The sequence below is a fragment of the Nipponia nippon genome, unplaced genomic scaffold (assembly GCF_047370975.1).
Source record: "Nipponia nippon isolate SJK-2023a ecotype South Korea unplaced genomic scaffold, ASM4737097v1 scaffold_19, whole genome shotgun sequence".
Taxonomy (NCBI): Eukaryota; Metazoa; Chordata; class Aves; order Pelecaniformes; family Threskiornithidae; genus Nipponia; species Nipponia nippon.
The window spans coordinates 9,294,466-9,306,580 of record NW_028262335.1 but is presented as its reverse complement, the minus strand read 5'-3'; the positions used below and the strand labels follow the sequence as shown (position 1 = coordinate 9,306,580).

Genomic DNA, 12,115 nt, shown 5'->3' with positions numbered 1-12,115 from the left:
CGGTAACAGAGGCAGGTGGTGTTCGAAGCCACGTAGATTCAGGAACTGGAAGCCAGAGGCGCCGTCAAATTCGCCTGAGTCAGCCTGCTCCTGAGGAGCTTCTGATGGCAGCACCGCCCAGGCTCTGCCCCTTGCCCAAAAACCTGTCCTGGAGGTACCAAGCCAAGTCTTCATTCATACACTCCTGTGATTTATTCTGTGTATGCGTAACGTGGGAGCATCATTAACAAACAACAGAGCACTCACGCTTTCAATTAAAAAGCACTCTTGTTAAAATCATTATCTCAAATCTTTAAAGGACTCCATCACAACTGGGTTCTGCCATGCTATAAATTCACAATGAGAAGGAACTTCCCAGACTTTTTTCATCATTATTTATGAATAGATAAACCAAATGGAAGTATAGTTCCAGTATCACAAACTAGAATCAATCGTGATTTGCTTACACTGGTACTATGGCAGTGCAGCTACACAAATTATCCCTCGGGTGCCTGTCCGGTGCCTTATTACACAAAACCTTTCCTCTCTGTCATCAAGGATACGCAGTAGTTCTTGTAAACAAAAATGATCCGTTTAATACTTTCTCATTAGTTTTGGCTACAGAGCAGAGGTTTCTTTCTAGATTTGCCTAAACCTTGTCTAACCATTAAACCCATTCTTTCCCATATGACCCATAAGAGTTGCACGGAATGAGAAATATGTACAAACAGTATATGCAGAAAAAACGCAGAAATAGCTAGTCTTTACTTAGATGGTTTCATTTGCGAGTTCTTGCCTTTCCCCTGAACTTCCTCCCCTGAAGGGCTGGAACGGTAATACTTTTTTTTTGCTGAAGTGGAGTAAATCAATTCCTACACTCTCAGTAGCAGAGTGAAAATTAAGATGTAAAGCAGTAAAGAATGCAGAACCACCCTATTATTCAACAACAATACAATTTGCTGCTGATCTTCAGTTGCTAAGATAGGCACGTCAATTATTTATAGAACCCAGAGTGTTAAATATGAAGTATTTCAGCCTGGGACAGCATGAAGGTAAAACCAGGAACGTGATCCTGTCAGAACTGCAGACTTGTAGGCAAGGACAGAATATCCCTACACAGATTACCCTTTTTATTGAACTATAAATTGAAACAGGTCCTTATGAAGCGTCACTTTCGGTGTTAAGTGATACGCATTCTCTTTTTCTGACAGCGCCAGTCTATAGTTAACATTTATCTAAAAGGCTATTTCTGCCAGGGAAACAATGCACAGTATCTCCCAAAAACAGAAGTTAGCATAACCTCATCTGAATATTTACATGAAGTCCACAACCTTCTCTTTATCCGTGCTTACGTCTACGAACAGCCTGTCACACGTATTTTAAAATTTAGTCCAAATGACCACAACTTTGCCATTCTCAGGGTGCTGAAAAGACCTCGCCATGCAACACCGAGCAACGGTATAGCACCGCCCAAGATTAGCTACGTACTACCAACTCACCTATAGTAACCACAAAATGCAGCTTAAAATAACTTCCACTGACTCCTTAGAGTGGGAGACACATTCAAAATTAGCAAGCGCTCCTGAAGAAAAGAATCATGCATAAAATTACTTCTTTTTAGCTGGTAAGAGAATTATTAATATTGGAATTAGCTTTTATACTTGGAATGATGTCTTTCAACTTCCATCTCTGATTAAACAGTAAAACCTGTGACCTAGTGTTGCACAATGTCAATTTTTAGAACACCTCTTCCTGCTTAAAAAAATTAAGTAGATTTATAATAATATTAAAACTAGAAGTTAATCTTTCTGTAGGATTACTGATTAATCAAAATCAACTAGAAGTATAAAAAGTAAACAGATCTTCGTTGCAGAAATTAGTATGGGATCAGTGGAAGAGGGCAGCCACCTGGATGACAAGCCTGAAGAGCACATTTCAGAAATGGATCTGCAAGGCCTGCCTGTGAATTTAAGTGCTGATTAGGAGTACAGTCTAAGGACTGCACTTACTTCTGGTGTATTCGGCATTAAGCCCTTACAGTTCAGGTGAAAGTCTGCGGGATGAAATTCTGTCCCTAACCTCAAGCACCCATCACAACGCAAACAACTATGTTTTGCATGAACGAGACAAAGCTGTAAGTACCAGTAACGGAATCGGCTCACTACAACGGCCAGCGTTATGTGACACAATCGTGCCAGCACAGAGACTTCCAGTTACGCAGACTAACCACAAAGTATCAGGTATGAAATCAGAAAGAACGTAAAGGCTTGCTTTTAACAAATGGCTTATCGTTGTCTATAATAATCCCAGAATTTTTGAAACAAAATATTTTTTCCACCTCATTTGGCCATTTGTTTGCTCAGAAAGCATTACTTCTTTTCTTGCGCCATTTAAGACATGAGAGGCAAGAGGCCTCTGTGCACGTATCGTCGTTACCGGGAAGCTCCTTGCATGTGGAATCCCGCGCAGCTCTGTCCTGCTCCCCTCCTCACATCAGATACACTCTCTCGTTAAGGTAAGTGCTGAAATGCTAAGGTTCTTCATGCCAGCAGTACATGATTGTGTGGTTTACACCTCTCTCACATTGAGATTTAAACCTCTCGCATGTGAAAAGTTTAAATCCAGTATCATTGGTCAGCTGACTGGATACCCATGAAAAACGAGCACAGGGTGAGAAGCACCCGCTTCAAGTTCAAGCCGGGTCAGACAGCAGTCGCAGCGATTAGGAAGGTGAACGCTCCGAGGCATACGCTGGGCACGCAAAGATACCTTCTTAAAACAAGAACCCTGCCTCGGGTCCGCTTGGAACTCAAGTGTTTTCAGACACCCGACTCAAAACTGCCGTTCCCCTCTGTAAGCAGTCTTTCCTCGCATACGTGGATCGCGTGGCCTGGGGCTCTCGACCTGCCAAAACCAGATTGCCCGCTCTTAGAAGACAGGGCAAGCCGCAGCGGTTCCCCTAACGACGGCAGCTACGGAGTAGTACTAACACTACACAAACAGCCTAGAGCAGGCTGCGTGGCTCGCTTATCTATGGGGAGAGGCTTAAACAACGAAACCAAGACGGTTTCAGTAGCGTGTAGTGGCTATTTGGAAACAACCTCTGCAAACCGCACACAGTGGAAGGCCTGCTGAAAGCACCAGGTAGAAGCCACTTCACCACCAAAGACTTTGAGAGGGGCTGAGAAAGACAGAGCTCTCTCCTTCACGGAGAGTCTAGGAGCTGTGGCTGAACAGCACCTCCGCGTTTGAACGGTCAGAGCTTTGGGCCACGCGACATGCTGACAAGCGCTGCAAGTCTCTTTCATTTCAAGAACGTATATAATTTTACCTCAAGTCTTTACCTTGGAGTCACGCAGATAGCATATTTGACTTTTTACATGGTGCAAGCCCTAAAATGCATAAAAGAAAGGTTACACTGCTGTACAGACTGAAAAGAGTTTAATTAATCCCAAAGCATTAACTTCTTCGGGAAAGCAGGGCACATGACAACCTCGTGCTTACTGACCTAGACTCTTAGAGCCACTGTAGCTCAATCGATGACCGTTTTTCTCCCTGAGGGATTTTTGTTCACAGAGGCCAGGTAGGTACTTCCAATAAAAATAAGTTTTCCACGGGCACTGATGATTAAGAAATGCTGAAAACACTGTTCATCCTTCACCAGGAATAACTGATGTGATGGCATTCCAAGAAAAAGATCCCAGATCACGATGGAGACTTCTCAGCATTTTCCTCCTTGTGCACTGACTCTACAAAAGCCCTTATTTACTAAACTGTTACAAACAACACATTAGCCACGCTAGTGCCATCAAGCAAGCAGCGCATTAGTGGTAGGTCTCCACCATCCACTACGGGAAAAGCTACACTGTCCCTAAAAATACGTCATTTATTTTATGCCAGTCAGTTGCCAGCTTTTGTTCAAAAAGCACGAATTTTTATTTAAGAAGAGTATGGTCGGAAGCAGACAAGTCATGTGGCAGATATTAATATACTCGTAACTTCCACAGAACCAAAATTTCAACTTATGTTCTCAGTAGTAATACTGAAAGTTTATCTGCACAAAAGGTGTTTGCATGGTTCGTAGCAAGTTTGTTGAAAGCAAGTATCTGGATTAAAACACCCGAGGTTGGCCATGGCTCATCTGAGGAACTGATCTGTACTAGTCAAACACGTCCACAATTTCTTGGGGGAAAAAAACAAACCAAAAACAAACAAACAAAAGAACCAAACCCACAAACAAAACCAGAAAACCTTGGAGCCCTACCTTCTAGTAACAACAACTGTAGTAACAGCCACTGACTCATGACATGGTCTTACTAAAATGCATCGATGGGTCCATGAACTATTCTATGCCAAATCAAATATTTCAAAGATGGAGGAATCCTAACTGCATCTCCTCCAACTGCCTTGCCTCTGACACTGAGGGCGAGATCTTCAAATACAATGACTGAGAAATTTTGCCTGACAAACCAACCACCTACAGAAAGGGAGTAATACTGAACTTTAAGATCAAAGTAGGCAAGTGAGTGATTCACCTTCCTTTCTCGTATGCTTGCAAGACATAGGCTAAACACAAACATAATATTAGGTGCTTTGAAAAGCTCCACCTGCATTTGAGTAAGAGAATTTACATCAAGTGGTAAGGTGAGGCTACACAACCCTGAACGACTGGATGCAACTCTCTCTTAGATAAGCATCCTCCTTCACTAGCTCGAGAGCTTTGTCTATCAGGCCATGTCACCGGAATGACTAACAGCACACTAACTCCCACTGCTGCCAACTCTCACCGACTCCAGCAAGCTAAAGCGTTAGCAGGACAGCGAGCAAAATAGAACACATATTTCCCAGTGCTCCCTTGCAACTGAAGACCTGAATGCTGACAAGACGGAGGGAAAAACCAAAAAAACACAAGCCAGTCTAGTTAGGCAACCGTCTGTCCTCAGGGTCATATAAAATACCACGTGCTGGAAGAAAGAAGAAACAGTGAGGAGCTGGCAACATCCGAAGCAACAATGCCCGCAGAAGTGATTATGCTGATGCCAAATCTGGTCCTATCTGAGCTTTCCAGCCACTGCTGAGTTGACAGCACGTGCCACGATGCCAGAGCTGGCAGAGGCGATGCTGAGCACAGCTAGTGGCCACTAGCCACCTTAAAGCAACAGCACCACGCGCCTTCCCTGAGCTCACATTTAGTGGCATGAATAGTACAATAACATGTATGCAGTGCTCTTTGTCAGAGCCGCAGCAAATACCAAAAACCAACTCCCTGCTCCGCCCGGCCTGCTGTGATGCCGGCCTCGCGGGGTGCTGCGGTCCACCACCGAGCCGCGCTGGCTGGGCCCCAGGGCCCCCAACAGCAAGCGGGAGGAACAGGGAACGGCTACAAGTCCTGGCTCTGGGGAACTGGCACAACCGTAAGGACACAGCTCCTTGCCAACACTGACTGCACTCCAATTTTAGCAGACTTAAAGCCTTCCAGATTGATGGTGAAGAATTTCAAAACTCAAAGAGCACAACAGATTTACATCCCAGTTTATAGAAATAGTTGAATAATACACCAGCCGCCTTAACATACACGTATGCAGCAAAAGAATGAACAACACTATCAGATCTCCCAAAATACAGATTGACAACAACAGAAATTTGCTAATTACTATTTTAAATATGCCTGAATTCTCAACTCTGGTGTTATTAAACTAAAAATTGTATCGTATATTTTAGCTATATGACAGCTTATGCGAGTTAGGACCATTTCAAAAAACCAATCTGTATTTCATACGATATTTACATGATATTTCAAACATGGTTACATTTCCCAAATGACATAGACAAGTTACTACTTTTTCACCAAAACAGCTCAATCCAGTGTTCTTCCTCCCCTATGACATCATGTGGCCTAAACATAATAAGGATTTTAGGACATCCTGAAGCATCCAGAGCAGCTCCTTATCATGGCAACAATGGGAAAGTATTTTACTAAATAGAGGCAAAATTAAACCATAGCATTGAGCCCAAATAATATTCGCACTGACACAGCAGGAGAAGTCACTGACTCCTCAGAGAACTATTCTACTGGAGGGAAGTTGGAGGCTGATTTTGGAGAGAGAAGAGCTGGTAGGGAATACGGGTTCCCAGCTTCCACCCAGCAACACTGCATGAAATCCAGGGAGTTGTCCATGGAAAATGGTATCTGTAAGTAACTCCTATATGTTTGTCTTCAAAGTATAAAAGGTTGGCTTTCTGGCAAGTTCTACATGTTCTGTAAACAGCGATGCCCTAACGCAGAGCTCCATCCCCATGACAGGCTCTTTATGCACTTGGCTGAGAAGATCCAAAGACACCGAGCACGCTGGTTTAAGCTATACTGCCGCAGGAAACGCGCTTTCGTGGGAAACAACGAGGTGCCAAAGGTCAACAGAAAGCCAGCGTCTCCCTTCCCGGACACCCGGTGCGCATACGGAATCGCTGGATCTTCCAGAAGATTTCCTAGCACCACGAAGCCTGAAGAAATAATTTCTGACACTGTCAAAACTGCACTAATGATCTTCAGGGAAGGCTGCGGTGTTAGCACATTCAAAAGCCTTAACCCTGCCCTGCACAATGCTCTGTGTGACAGACCACGTCTCGATCAGAAACAGTTTAAGCACATGAAAACTACAACTGGCACCAACACCTAAACTATAGCAAATTTCTCCCCGATTGTTGTTTTGAAGACGACACTTCCAGCAGAAGACAACTGTTATTTAGATGAATGAGCCATTCACACCTCATCCTGCTGCCTGTACTGTCAAGATCTGCTTGCCACCAAAACGCCCTCCTGTCCCATATGCTTGCTGCCAGGAAGAGCCAAGAGGCAGGGGGCAACACGCAGATAATTACTACAAACCTGGAACATTTTCAAGGAGAACGTTTGCTTTTGACTTTTGGGGGATTAAAGTCAGTCCTCCATAAAGAAGCATGAAAATATCCCAAGGAGAGCTACGTTACTAATGAGGATTTTCTTGCTTCTTGTCAGTTGCTTCAGCCACTTCTGCTGCCACCGGATGAGTGCAACGAAAGCCTTTCTACGGCATGGCTCTCTGCAGGTGTGATTAAATCTGCCTCTTACTTCCCAAAGTCCCCAAGTGGACTATCATGCCTCAGTTACAGAGATAATTTCTCAGAATGAAAGAGCCAATAAGAAGTGATTCCTTTGGGCATCTCAAAGCATTAACACAAAATGCAGTAAAAAGCATCAGAGTAGCAGAAAGCAATTTAGTCCTCATGGAGGCAACTTGTTTGCAATGCATTCCAAACATTTTAACCGTGTGTATCTGCCCGGGTTTAAGTCAGAGGACGGTGCAGGCAATGGCTGCACTGAACCATCACCTCAGGAGAATGGCACTGGCTGCAAATTAACCGGTTGAATTAATCTCTTATTTCTCTTTTTGTTCTCATCACAACACGTGGTAGCAGACAACCTGGTATGATTGCTAGACTAATTTGGCAGTGTGAGCTGCAGGTCAGGACGAGACGGTTGCTGAACCTGCAAGCATGTGCATGCAAGGACACATTCAAAAGTACGAGTCTCGCAGGGGTTTTAGGTACAGAACGATGCAGCTTTGGGGAAGACCTAAGCATAGAAAGAGTAGGTCAGGAGTGAGAGGCATCACTGGGACTTCATGCAAAATGGAGGAGGAGGGAATTCAGAAAACTCAGCTACGGTTTGAGGGGGTGTGCCATTTGCCTCATGAGGGAAGGTACCACATGAAGTCCCACAGGCTCCAAAACGCACTCAATCAGCTGTTCCTTTTACCTTTTTGTTCTACCCAGCATTTCTTCAAGAGCACTGTCATCTCTGGCTTTGGCATCCTACTCATCATCTATGAATTCATGTTGTCGTTTCCTCCCTGAAAGGAAAAAGTCCCATCGTCAGTCATTTGCTACACAGAGGAAAGGACAAATTTGACAGAGTATTTTTGCCACTGTTAAAGTTCAAAGACCATTGCTCCTTGAGCAGATAGTACTGCAAGTTGTGTTCTCTGCCATGGTGTCATTCATCCAAAATCAATCAGTCTGTGTTGACTCTAGAAACTTACCCTGAATTTACCTGTAAGCAGCTGAAAAGCTGTCAGTATCTCAGACCTGCCTGGAAAGAAAGAGCAGGGCAATGACTCACCCAGAGTAAAAAAAATTCCCAGCAACAACAAGAGAGACTTGCGCCAAGCAAATATCTTTATTTTAAAACATCCTGAAAGTGTTGATCTATATGAAAAAGAAGCAATACAACACTGAGAAAGCACGCTTAACGTCAGGGAAGCCTTCATTTCATATCACATGAGCTAAATTAAAAATAAAACTAAACACAAGTGTACAAAGCAGAGACAAAAAAAATCAATTTTCTCAAAGAGATAACATGAGGGACTCCCACAGGGGCTGGCAAATTCTGGAAGAGAGAAAGAGATTATATTTTATGGGACGAGATTCAATAACCATTCTTTTCCCATAAAGCTAGTGATGGAGGATTGTCACTGCTCCATAGACACACTGTGCACATTTCAGGACAACAGTAACAGAAAATCAATAGCATCTTTTATACGTGAAAAGACATTATCTCTATGGACTCCTAATACTAACAAATGGGACCAAAGAAGACCTTTACTAAAATTTAGCAGTCAGCATTAATCTGGCTGATAAGAGAGGGGTAGTATGCTAGTCTACATCCTTGGATATTTTTTTTTTTAAAAAAAAGAAATAACTCTGTTCAGAGCTTCACCCTCCACTGAAGCCAGAGAGCCCCCAGATGACACTACATTAAAAGTCTAACAATGTTGAACCCTGGCGCTGTCGCTCGAAAGCCCCATCGGCATACATTTCCTCTCTGGCTGATGGCTGTAATCATTAGGAGGTAGGAGCTTTATCAGGTGGTAATTTGACAGCTTTGACAAGCTTGGCTGAATTTATGGCACTTTCTAGTTTTTCCCTCCATTGAGCTGAGATGGAACTAAAGTTAATATTAGCAAAAACACTTTGCGCGGGGGCAATTTTCCAGCGATGACTACATGATTCCAGTTACTAAGAAAATCTGCTAAACAAGTGCCTTGCCACTCTCACCAGACTAGGGAAGATGGTTCTCCATCCAGCCCACTAGCTTAGATGAAAGATTCAGTAGATGGAAGGTATCGCTGGTATCTCTGCCTCGAAAGCAGAAGTGAATCAATTCTGGAACGCTTCTGCACCTTGCAGAGTCACTAGCATCCCAGAGAAACACAAGCATGGATGTTTCCCTGGGCTTAAAAAAAAAAAAACAAAAACAACTTTTAGCTCCAAACCCAATTTCCAGACAGGGACACGCAGAGTTTGCTGCCCCCTTTTTCACCACGCAGCACTGCTCGCTGGTGCCTAAGCTCAGGAACGCTGGCACTTCAGACGCACCCTTCCAACATGTCCAGACAGACTGCGCAAGCCCTCCTGAAGGGCCCTCCTCAACACCCTTTCAAGCACATTCCGCTGCCCACTGCTTACCCAGAACAAGCACCTAACCCACGTTTATGAACTTGACACCTTGAGCTAAGAATGGTGATGTTCACCATCATTACGCTCAACTCCCTTTCTGGGTGCAGGCTCGATGTCTTTTAAACGGAGTACATAGTTTCTTTTCTGTCTATAAAAAATCCAGGACGTTAAAGCTTAGAAAAAAACCAAGTAACAATGAGAGTTTCTTCTGTTTCCACAGATCATACCGCCTACTCTAAGAAGGAACTCAACCAGTGACATCTGAGGAGGAGAAGCACCAGTAGATTGTGACCTCTGGAAAACGCCAGAGCCGCATCAGGCCGCTAGTACAGCTACTCACAGTTTACAAAAGGAGCACGCTACACACAGCGGCGCAGAAGCCGCAGCTTCACGTGTCTGACAGCACACAGGCCGGCTAAATCCAGGATCTGACTCCCGGGGTCTGCTTCTCTCATTGCAAAGATCACGTCCCACACAGCACCACGACGCTTTCTTGTGCGGTGGCAGCAATCTGTGAGTAGCGACCTGGGCAAGAGCAGCAACTGCACCCTGAACCAAAACTTGGCAAGTCCGTAAAGCACAAACAAGTACTTTTCTCCCCCCCCCCCGCCTTTTTTTTATGTTGCGTTTCCTCTGTTATAATTTAGCGTTTTAAAAAGCTATCTCTACATGCTTAGAAAGCACGGTTCGTATTTAGCTCCCTAAAGTCTTATTTCTCTCTATTTCCCTGCCAAGATGTGACATCTGTGGACTGTTCCCAAAAAATTCCCCTGAATCATCTGTGATGCATGCGAAACAGCGGCCAGGGCTGGCAACGAGCAGCTGTGTCTTTTAGGAAAGCGTTAGATCAATCTGGTAAGGGGAAGGATTCCCAGTAACTCTGCCACTAACATCCCCGAGGACCACACAACTCCCAAATCACGTTAGAAAAAGAGCACAATTGCGACAGGACCAAAATCCATGGGAAATAGCGTTGCCACGGCAACTGACATCCTTAGAACTCGAGTCGTCTTTGCATTTTTGCACAGACTCAATGACTCCTAAACCACGTGGAACAAAATGAGTCTAGCAGGTGGGTTCATTCAGGAAAAGCACGCTGCCAGGTGATTCCCTGCAGAACAGACCCACTCCTGCACGGCTCCTGAGCAAGCGCGCCTTTGTGGACCTCTTGTTCCAAGCACTGCATCTCACTGTGAGCGCAGAGGAACTTCTGTAACGCAATCAATGCTTCCTTGTTAACTAACCTTGGATCAGAAAAAAAACTTATTAAATATTAAAGCATTCCTGTTTTCAAACAAAAGTTTTGCGAAGATAAAATCCAAAACAGATTAGCTGAGCCTTGGAATGGGAAAACACAGTTTCAGCTTCACGCTAGGCTGTATTGGTGTTAATGAGTGGTCTTTCAAAAGCTCCTCTTTGAGGACAGCAGTACTCCAAAATCACTCCCGCATCCCCTACACAAACATCAGGTCCCGTCACTGGGGAACATCCAACCACAATAGGAAAGGCCTTATTTTTCCTCCTGGCCGCCTTCTCACAGCAATAAAGCCAACAAACACCCAGTCTGTCCACCAGCATGCTTTATAACGAGGCACAGGTTAAAGCACAGGCCGGGAAGCCCTTCTGCTAGAAATTCTGCCTGCTCCCCACACTTTTGGGGCATTTCTTTCCATTTCGCCACTGGGCAAGGCTCGGCGAGCGCCCTCTCGTGGTTAACCCACCGCCCAGCCCGCTCGCTCTTTGGAGGGCAACACAGCGCAAACTCTAGGGCCACCTTCTCTGCTCTGTGGCGAAAAGCCAAAGCAGCTCTATCGACCCGAAGAAAACTGCTCCAAATTTATACTGGTGACAAATGAGGGCAAGGTTGTACCACGGTTTGCTCCCTGCCAGCTGCTCTGTGCCAGCGGGTTTAACATTGCTGAGCGACTCTTTCGCTCGCCTTCGTGTTCTGTGCAAGCCAGAAGACGCGACCCCGGGCTGTAACAGGCTGCGGCGCTCCTCAGGCCACCTCTGCAAGTCAACCTCGCAAGAGCCAGGAGCTGCTCACGAAACAAAGACGCTTTGGTCACAAAATGGTGCGGAGACGGTCCTCTTGTGATGCCGGGCGAGGCCTCGGGGCAACGCAGGCGAGTACCGGTCCCGCAAACCGCGGGCCCCGGAGGCGGCCCCTTTTCGGGCGCGGACGGCCGCAGCCTCAGCGCAAGCCCCGTCGCCGTGCCCGGCAGCGGAGCCACGGAACGGCGCGGCGCCCCGCTCCGCTGCGGCAGCGCTCGCCAGACAGGACCGGCGCCGCCGCGGGGAGCTCGCCGAGGCGGAGGCACCGCCGCGGCTGCTCCTCCCTCTTACCTAGGAAGGGGGCGGGCAGAGGCCCTGCCCACCCCGGCTCCGCCGGCCCGGGCCCCGCGGCCCTGCCCGCTGGCTGCTGCCGCAGCCGCCCCTCGGCCCGCTCCCGGCCGGGGCGACTGCGCGGGCACGAGCGACCGCGGCGGGAGAGGCGCCTCAGGGCCCGGGCCGGCCCCGCCCATCCCGCGCGGCGCCCCGGCGGCGCGGGCCCAGCACTCACCGCGGCATCCCGCGCCCGCCGCGCGCCTCGCCTCACGGCTTCTAGGGCGGGGCCTGCCCGCGCACGCGCAGACGGCTC

General features: G+C 46.5%; 1 protein-coding gene across 6 annotated transcripts in view; it reads right to left on the bottom strand.

Annotated features, from left to right (window-relative positions):
* Positions 1-12,104, bottom strand: part of CAMTA1 (calmodulin binding transcription activator 1) — a 325,037-nt gene extending 312,933 nt beyond the window's left edge. For 5 of the 6 annotated variants that reach the window (XM_087755022.1, XM_087755015.1, XM_087755017.1 and 2 more), the window contains exons 1-2: positions 12,038-12,104; positions 7,775-7,868 (exon numbers count right to left, since the gene is read on the bottom strand). In XM_087755022.1, coding sequence (XP_087611148.1) covers positions 7,775-7,841 — 67 coding nt within the window. In that variant the 5' untranslated portion in view covers positions 7,842-7,868; positions 12,038-12,104. Of the gene's footprint in view, positions 1-7,774; positions 7,869-11,820; positions 11,998-12,037 lie in introns of those variants that run through there. The other variant, XM_087755016.1, reaches the window with a different exon arrangement.
* Between the last annotated feature and the right edge of the window lie 11 nt (positions 12,105-12,115).